This window comes from Pavona decussata, unplaced genomic scaffold (genome assembly GCF_977016875.1).
Source record: "Pavona decussata unplaced genomic scaffold, jaPavDecu1.1 SCAFFOLD_100, whole genome shotgun sequence".
In the NCBI taxonomy this organism is placed as follows: domain Eukaryota; kingdom Metazoa; phylum Cnidaria; class Anthozoa; order Scleractinia; family Agariciidae; genus Pavona; species Pavona decussata.
In genome coordinates, this window is record NW_028145515.1 from 3,755,023 (window position 1) to 3,764,187 (window position 9,165).

A 9,165-nucleotide genomic window follows, 5' to 3' on the forward strand; every position below is an offset into this window, starting at 1 on the left:
GCTTCGATTTTCGGCCGGATAGCCAACAGCAGCTTGTAAATTCAGCGACTGAAAAATTCACCTAAAACATTCGAACAGATCAAACTGGGCTAGGGTGCAAAAATATCCCTTTTACGTCGGCGTTTCGAAAATTTCGAAATTGAAGAACTTGTTTGGGTGCACCTGTTGGTTGGGAATCCTTGGACATTTCTAAGGCACAGTTAAAAAATTTTATCTGTCAAGTTTGCTTGCTTAGTTTCGTAACTAGTTCCACCATTAATTTGGTAATTAAAGATAGAAAAAGCAACACACAGAGATACCAAGGTGGACGATGGTTCTTTCATTGGTCGAGGGGCTGGAGGACTAAATTACAAAGGAGTCAAAATGTCATCAGGTAAGTGATCAAACGACGGACTCTCAGCGATAATGATTTACTTTTGACGTATTTTTAATATATTCATAATCAAAAGGGGAGGCCAAGATCTTCCCTAAACGTTAAGAAGCAATCAAAGTTGCGAAAAAGCATTTAATATATTCTGCTGTGTGACTGAGTTAAATCTAGAGCGAGAGAGCAAGGAAGTTCAATCCACAGAAGGCCACAAGGTTTTCACATCATGTTTCATTTGCGGGAGCGAATAAACAGTCTTAACTGAACAAATGAACACCTGGTTTTGGATTCTAGGATGGTTTCTTTCCATTCTAGCAATTGCTGGAAATGGATTTATTATTTTCCTTGTCGGCAGCAGACGAAAGCTCCGCACCAAAACCAACGCCTTCGTCGTTTCACTTGCGGTGGCAGATTTCTGTGTTGGATTGAGCGTTATTCCACTCCCATTCTTCTGCGGTAGTAGTTGCAAATGGCCTCAAGCCCGGGCGTCTTGGCCGAAGCTGGTAAGGTGGCTGTTCGGTTACGCTTCCGTGACGAACTTATGCAGTCTAGTACTGGACCGCTACATCGCCGTCGTAAAACCTTTGAAATACTTGACTTTCATGACAAGCCGACGCGTTAAGCAAATGATTTTCTTTTCTTGGGCAATCTCAGTTGGTATTGACATTTTACCGTTATCTTTTCTTTTTTTTTCAAAGCCCATATTTGCTGATATTTTCAATTGGCTGGTCATGATACTCTTTGAGTTCTCGCCATGTTTTATGTTAATATTCTGCGTCGGATCCATGATACATGTTGTTTTGAAACAACGCAGGGTTCGGGCAACACGCATGTTGGCAAACGAGTTACGTTTTAACCACCGCGTTCCGTTTAAAACTCACCAGAAGGCTACAGTTAAAATAATGGCAATCGTTGTGGGTCTTTTTCTTCTATGTTACGGTATTTTCATTCGTTGTACCATCTTAGTTGTCGTCTATTCCGCAAAGTGTGAAGATGAAGCATTTAAACTACCTATTTTGGTTTTAAACTCCGCTGTTAACCCTTTAGTTTATGCTCTTCTCAAGAGAGACATAAATAACGAGTTTAAACAAGTGAACTTTGTTGTGACATTCAAGCGAGGCCAATGAACACACTGAATTGTTTGAGGTTTTCTATACTACGATTAAGGAAAATTAGACGATCTATCGTTAATAGTAAGTATTGGTGCTAACTATACTAAGTATTATATACCAGAGCGCCCAACGAGAATATTTAAGTGAAATACTTCAAATGTCGTCTTCTGTTTACAAAGACCGTTTGTGGCCTTAAAATGCCTTTTTGTGCACGTAACACAATTTGATACTTTTGAATACTTGAGCCAAATTTTTCAATCGAAGAAAATTTTAGGGAACAGAACCCGATATCCCGAATTTTACTGGCCTCCCACACAGTCGTTTTCTGGGAAGGAGGTAATATGAGTTCCCTAAAAATGACTGCGTGGTTGGCTAGAACTGAATTTATAAGCTGCGTGTTGGTTTTTCCTAAAATGCTAGCTGACTTGTAATATTTCGTCGTCCGTGAACAACATTTTTCATCCCTTCAAAAACAAAAGGAATTAATTTTTAAATGTTGCTTAACTTTTAGGAGACTATACCCAAGCAAAGGCTAGTTATTAGAATTCAGTTCGAATTTCTTTACGATTTAGGCCTTCCAAAAGATTTCACCGAAATGAACTGTTGGGTGCGCCTGTTATATTAATGGTCAGTTACATCAACGTTGTAGAAAACATACAGAATTAACTGAAGGCAAAAAAATATATATGTGTTAAAATATAATACAGGGATCCTGTACATGCGAAATAGCACCACAGGAAAGTACTGCTCTGTAGCTTTCATTTGAATGGTCACACTTTAGGATTTCATCCACAGACTCAAAAGTTAGAACCACCTTGTACAGCATAATAAACAGTACAGTACCGTTCAGTAGCTTTCATTTGAATGGTCACACCTTAGGATTTTGAAACTGAACGGCAAAACCACGATAGAGTGTTAAAAGAGTTCTTAAGCTTTTGTAAATTAATTAATAAATAAAATATGAGATTTAAATGGCGTAGTTAACAATGGAGGGTTCGGAGTTTGCCACCACGGCGTGTGGAAGCGGTTTGTTGAGTCCCTATTAGCCCATCAACAATTATGTTTTCCACTTCCCTAGATTAAAATGAAACAGCATTTTAAACAGGATAGGCAACTGCAAAGACGTTACCGCCTTGTTGCAAGGCTTAATTCAAATAAATCTGTTAAGGGAGGGGTACGATAGGATAACTTTATTTAGACATGGTAATTCCGTCAGCTATATATATTAATCATCATCACTTAACAATGTATCTATGTAATTAAAATAGGAAAAACAAATAAAACAACAAATGCTGCTTTTCTTGGTGGGCATGGAAAGGGTAGGAAATGGTGGGTGGGAAGCTAGAAGAAAGGGGTGGAGGGAATACACAGAAGCCGTGAAACGGGATTTCTAATGGGACGGGACTTCGTTTAATGGAAGGGTAATGCAAATTCATATATAGGACATTTTCATATGAATATGCTAACAGCTGAAAGACAAGATTTGACAAAAGAAAAGGATGGGCGGGCACCTTCTTGTACTAATAAACTATGTATGTCTTACACTGTAATGAAAGCAAATAAAGCATTGCCAGGATAAATTTATTCAAATGATCCCTCGTGCAGTCTTGATGGCCAACAGCAAGAAAAAAAACACATAAAGCTATACTAGCATCCAGCTCAGCCTCGTTCTCAACCCTAAGCACGCTCTTCGAGCGAGTGTAGCTGCGTTTGTGAGGCTTGGGACCAAGCATTTTATCGCGTCTTCCTGATTAGCTCAACGGGTGACTTTAAGTTCATCCGCGCGCCAAGGAGGACTGGGGACTAGGCTGGCACCAGGTGTCTCAGTCCAGAGCCGTTTGTCGGGTTTAGAAAGTGATGGGATTTTAGAATTTGGGCGACGATTATGCTGAGTTTTTGAAACTTTGTGTGTTTTGTTTGAATGTTCACTTGTTTTCTTTTCTTGTTGTTTTGTCGATTTTTCTTTTATTTTTACCAGCGTGCTCGGCAATTCCATTGGAAATCACGAGTAAAGTTGGATTTAGGGATATACACTAATTACTATCCGCTCTACGTAGACTCCTTATCAATTTACAGGTTTCTGACAGGAGGGGTGGGAAATCGGGTAGAAAATGGTGGGTTGGGAGCTAAAAGAAAGGCGCTGGAAGGCATACACAGGAGCGGGAAACGGGTTTTCTAACGGGACGAGACTTTATTAAATCAAAGGGTAATGCAATTCATATATAGCACATTTTCATACATGTAGCTCAAAGATAAGATTGGGCAAAAGAGAAGGATGAGCAAGCAACTTTCTTGTACTAATGAACTATGTATATTTTAATGAAAGCAAATAAAGCATTGCCAGGATAACTTTATTCAACTGATCCCTCATGCTGTCTTGATGGCCAACAGCAAGAAAAAGCCACATACAGTTATACTAGCATGCAGGTCAGCCTCGTTCCCAAGTGCTAATCACGCTGTTCGAGCGAGTCGAACTTCCATTGTGAGGTTTGGAACCGAGCGCTTAAACGCATCTTCCCGATTAGCACAACGGAAGACCTTAAATAACAAGGACTGGAACCAGATTTCAGAGCCCATCGGTTTTGGCGAAAACATGGATTTGGTGGGGGTGCCAATTCTCGCGGGCTCACAAACCTGGTTCCAGTCATTGTTAATTAGGGATTTTCTAGCACAACAGGTGACTTCAAGTTCGGCCGCGCACCAAGGATAACTGGGGACAAGGCTGGCACCAGGTGTCTCAGTTCAGGGCCTTTTGTCGGGTTTCGAAACTGATGGGATTTTAGGCTGATTTGGGCGACGATAAGTTATGCTGAGTTTTTGAAACCATGTGTGTTTTGTTTGAATGTTTATTTGTTTTCTTTTTTTGTTGTTTTGTGGATTTCTCTTTTAATTTTACTAGCGACCTCGGCAATCTCATTAGAAATCATAAGTAAAGAGGGATTAAGGGAACATACGCTAATTAGCACCCGCTCTACGTGAACTCGTTATCAATTTCCTTTTTTTTCTTACGTCTTTGTATTTTTGCTTCGTGTGTTTGACAACAAATTCGGTCAAAACCCGCTTAAAATATTTATTTAGCTTTGCTTGTGTTATGTTTGCTACTGGTGTGAATTATTGAAGGTTCGCAAAAACTGAAATCCGCGAAAACTAGTCCACAGAAGAGAAACAGGTCTGGACCTCATCACATGCAGAGTCTAAAATTTTTGGAGAAACGTGGGAATCGGCAAACACTAGTCTTCAAGGCCTGGGAAAAGTATGGGAATTGAAGATAAAGTCTGGAAGAAAGGCAAAAAAGTCTGGAGTTTTTTCAATGCGGTAACAGTGCTTTTAAAATTGCTAATCCGAGTAAAATGTTTGTCTCACTTTGTCAGCAATTCGGATTTTATTTTAATTTCGTCTTAGTCAAAATGTTCAATCGCAGAATCGTGAGAAGTCGCTCATTTGTTTGGTCTAATAACACCGAGTCTGCAAAAAGAAAATAATGGTTTGAAAAAAGTCTCAAATTTTGCATACAAACTTTTTTTTGAACCACTACACAATATGAAGCGGAATACACATGGCGGAGGTGACCTGAGAACTACTATGTCTGCGAGCGAGCGGCCGCGTAGGATTTCCCGCCAAAAAATTCCCAAAAGAACGCGTTTTCTGTCTATTCCGAGTAAACCGTATTCCTTTTATTCTGTTCATTCTGCTATCGGGAGCAGAATTAACAGAATGACATTCCGTTCATTCCGAAAACGGAATAGCTTCCAAAAGGAATCCGCCCAAAAGTTAGCTGGGATTTTCAGAGAGCCAACAGCAGCTCGTAAATTCGCGGTAACGGATTCTGTTTCCTAAACATTTCAGCAACTGAAAAATTTCACTTGACCATTAGACAGGTAGAGGCGTTCAGTGAGTTTAAAACTAAACTTAAGTGCCATCTTAAGCAATAACGCCTGCGGCACATGCTGCATTTATAACTTAATTATTTGTCTAGTTTTTTTATGTTTCAATGTTTTGTCTTGTACTGTGTCAGGGCTCCATTTAAACTAGCTCTGCTAAATTGGATGCCCCTGAATAAATATTGAATTAAATAAAAAAAATAAATAAAAAGTATTCGAACAGATCAAAATGGGCTAACGTACACAAATATCTCTTTTAAGGCGGCGTTTTAAAATTTCAAAATTTAGAAGTTGTTTGGGTGCACCTGTTGGTTGGGAAGCCTTGGGCGTTCTCAGCAGGCAGAGTTTCAAAATTTTTATCTCACAAGTTTGCTAGCTCAGTTTCGTAACTAGTTGCTCCATTAATTTGGTAATTAAAGAGAAAAACAAGAAAAAGAGAAACCAAGGTGGACGATGGTTCTTTCATTGGTGGAAGGGTTGGAGGACTAAATTAAAAAAGAAGTAAAAATGTCAGCCGGTAAGTGATCATGCGACGTCTTTTCATCGATAAAAATTTGTTATTGACGTATTTTTAATATCTTCATAAAGGGAGACCGATCGCTTCCTTTTCTAATTTGCAAATGTTAAGAAGCAATTAAAGTTGCGAAACAGCTGAATGTGCATTTTATATATTCCGCTGTGTGTATGAAGAGCATACACACAGCAAGGAAGTTCAATTCACTGAAGGCCACAATTTTTCACATCATGTTTTATTTGCAGGAGTGAATAAACGGCCTTAACTGAAGAAATGAACACCTTGTTTTGGATTCTAGGATGGTTTCTTTCCATTCTAGCAATCATCGCTGGAAATGGGTTTATTATTTCCTTGTCGGCAGCAAACGACAGCTCCGCACCAAAACCAACGCCTTTGTCGTTTCACTTGCGGTGGCGGATTTCTTTAGTTTGCATTCTAGCGCGCTCGGCAATCCTATAAGAAATCACGTGTAAAGTGGGATTTAGGGAAGATACCCTAATAAGTACCAGCTTCACGTAAACTCGTTATCAATTTAAAGTTTTCTGACGTCTTTGTATAAAATTGCTTGGCGTTTTCGATAACAATTCGGTTAAAACCTGGTTACAATATTTATTTAGCTTTGCTTGTGTTATATTTGCTGATAGTGTGATAGGTTCTCAAAAACTGACACCCTCGAAAACTAGTCCACAGAAAAGAGACGGGGGTTCGTACAAACACTGGTCTTCTAGACCTGGGAACTGAGTATGAAAATGAAGATAAAGTCTGAAAGAAATGAAAAAAAGTCTGGAGTTTTTTCACCACTGTAACAGTGCTTACTGGGTTGCTACATTGAGTGAAATCTTTTTCTCAGTTTGTCTGGTAGTCAATTTTTTTTTAATTTCATCTGGGTGGAAATGTCACAATCGTAGAATCGTGAGAAGTCGCTGCATCCTACCCTATTACAATACTGTCTTTTATGTATTTTGATTAATAACCTTAAGTTTGGAGATAAGAAAATAGTAATTCAAAAAACATCTTGAATTTTGCATACAAACCTTTCTTCGAACCACAGTCATCCATAACACCAATTTAAGGACGTGAATGCACCCCCCCCCCCCCCCCCGTACCCCCTTCCGTTACCAGTCTTTTGCATCAGTTGGACATCTGGTTTAGGCTTACCTCCTGTGAGACATATACACCCAATATTTCCTTTCGATGAACATCTTTTCGGAGGGCCTTAATCACCATTGAAATTAACATCTAACTGTAATGAAAATTTTTTTTTTTTATAATTTTTTTTTTTAACTGTGGTGAAAACTTAGTAGAGTTCAATACATCTTTGCCAGGTAACAGGTCACTTCAGTCTTTCGTAAACATGTGAAAATTATAATCCCTTTCGTTTTCGAAGGACAAACTGAAAAGATCGCTTCGAGTGCCAAATAAAGTTAGCTGGGATTTTCAGATAGCCAACAGCAACTCGTAAATTCGGGGTAACGGATTCCGTTTCCTAAAAAATTCAACAACAGAAAAATTCACCTGAAGCATTCAGATCAAACAGATCAACTGGGCTAACGGACGCAAATATCCCTTTTAAGGCGGCGTTTTAAAATTTCGAAATTGAGAAAGTTGTTTGGGTGCACCTGTTGGTTGGCAAGCCTTGGGCATTTCTCACGCACAGCTTAAAAAATTTTGTCGGCCAAGTTTACTTGCTTAGTTTCGTAACTAGTTTAACCATTAATTTGGAATTAAAGAGAGGGAAAGTAACATACGAAAACAAAAAACAAGGTGGACGATGGTTCTTTCTTTCTTTAGTGGAGGGGTTGGAGGACTGAATTAAAAAGGAGTCAAAATAATCGACAATAATTTGTTATTGTACGTATTTTTAATATCTCCATAATCAAAAACGGAGGCCAAGCTCTTCCTTTTCTAATTTGTAAATGTTAAGAGGTAATTAAAGTTGCGAACAGCTGAATGTGCATTGAATATATTCCGCTGTGTGTATGGATTAAATATACAGTGAAAGACCAAGGAAGTTCAATCCACAGAAGACCACGAGGTTTTCACATCATGTTTCATTTGCAGGAGCGAATAAAGGGCCTTGACTGAAGAAATGGACACCTGGTTTTGGATTCTAGGATGGTTCCTTTCCATTGTAACAATAGCTGGAAATGGATTCATTATTTTCCTTGTCGGCAGCAAACGACAGCTCCGCACCAAAACCAACGCCTTTGTCGTTTCACTTGCGTTGGCAGATTTCTGTGTTGGATTGAGCGTTATTCCCTCAAAGTACTTCTGTGGTAATAGCTGTAAATGGCGCACTCAAGGTGAGATGCCTTGGATGGATTTGGTAAGGTGGCTGTTCGGTTACGCTTCCGTGACGAACTTATGCAGTCTAGTACTGGACCGCTACATCGCCGTCGTGAAGCCTTTAAAATACTTGACCTTCATGACAAGCCGACGCGTTAAGCAAATGATTTTCTTTTCTTGGGCAATCCCAGTTGCTCTTGACATTTTACCGTTATCTTATGTCATTTCTTCAAAGCCTGTATTTATGAATATTTTCAACTGGCTGGGCATAATACTCTTTGAGTTCTCGCCATGTATTATGTTAATATTCTGCGTTGGATCCATGGCACATGTTGTTTTGAAGCAGCGCAGGGCTCGCGCATGTTGGCAAACGAGTTACGTTTTAACCAGCGGTTTCCGTTTAAAACTTATGAGAAGGCTACAGTTAAAATAATGGGAATCGTTGTGGGGCTGTTTCTTGTATGTTACGGTATTTTCATTCGTTGTTCCATTGTATTTGTCGTCTATTCCGCAAAGTGTGAAGACGATGCATTTAAAGTACCAATTTTAGTGTTAAACTCTGCTGTTAATCCTTTAGTTTACTCTTTTCTCAAGAGAGACATAAAAAAGGAGTTCAAAAAAGTGACCTATGTTGTGACATTCAAGCGAGGCAAATGAACACAACTATCGTTTATAGTAATTATTGGTCCTAACTATATTAAGTGTTATATCGGGGTGCCCAACGTTAAAAATGTAAGTGAAATAATTCAAACGCCGTTTTGTTCAAAGGCTTTTTACAGGCGTTAGAAGACATTCAATCTGTGTACGTAACACAATTTATTCTGTTCGAATATTTTATCTGAATTTCTCAGTCGCAGAAAATTTTAGGAAACAGAACCCGATCTCCCGAATTTTACATGCTGCTCCGCTTGGTTTTTTCCAAAAATGCTAGCAGACCTTATTTAGCTCTCTTAACGACATTTTTAATCTCTTCGAAAAAAAGTTGAAAGAAATTAAGTTTTAAAT

General features: G+C 38.9%; 1 protein-coding gene and 1 pseudogene across 1 annotated transcript; both read left to right on the plus strand.

Moving 5' to 3' along the window:
- The first annotated feature begins 636 nt into the window (after positions 1 to 636).
- On the plus strand, positions 637 to 2,150 carry LOC146472405 (histamine H2 receptor-like). Its single transcript, XM_085119794.1, has one exon. The coding sequence runs from the start codon at positions 637 to 639 to the stop codon at positions 1,492 to 1,494; it is 858 nt and encodes a 285-aa protein (XP_084975920.1). The 3' UTR covers positions 1,495 to 2,150.
- Positions 2,151 to 7,963: 5,813 nt separating this feature from the next.
- Positions 7,964 to 8,823, plus strand: LOC146472406 (trace amine-associated receptor 3-like; annotated as a pseudogene).
- Positions 8,824 to 9,165: the final 342 nt, after the last annotated feature.

Coding starts and splice junctions, on each gene's coding strand:
- LOC146472405 (XM_085119794.1), top strand. CDS start 637: ATGAACACCTGGTTTTGGATTCTAGGATGGTTTCTTTCCATTCTAGCA.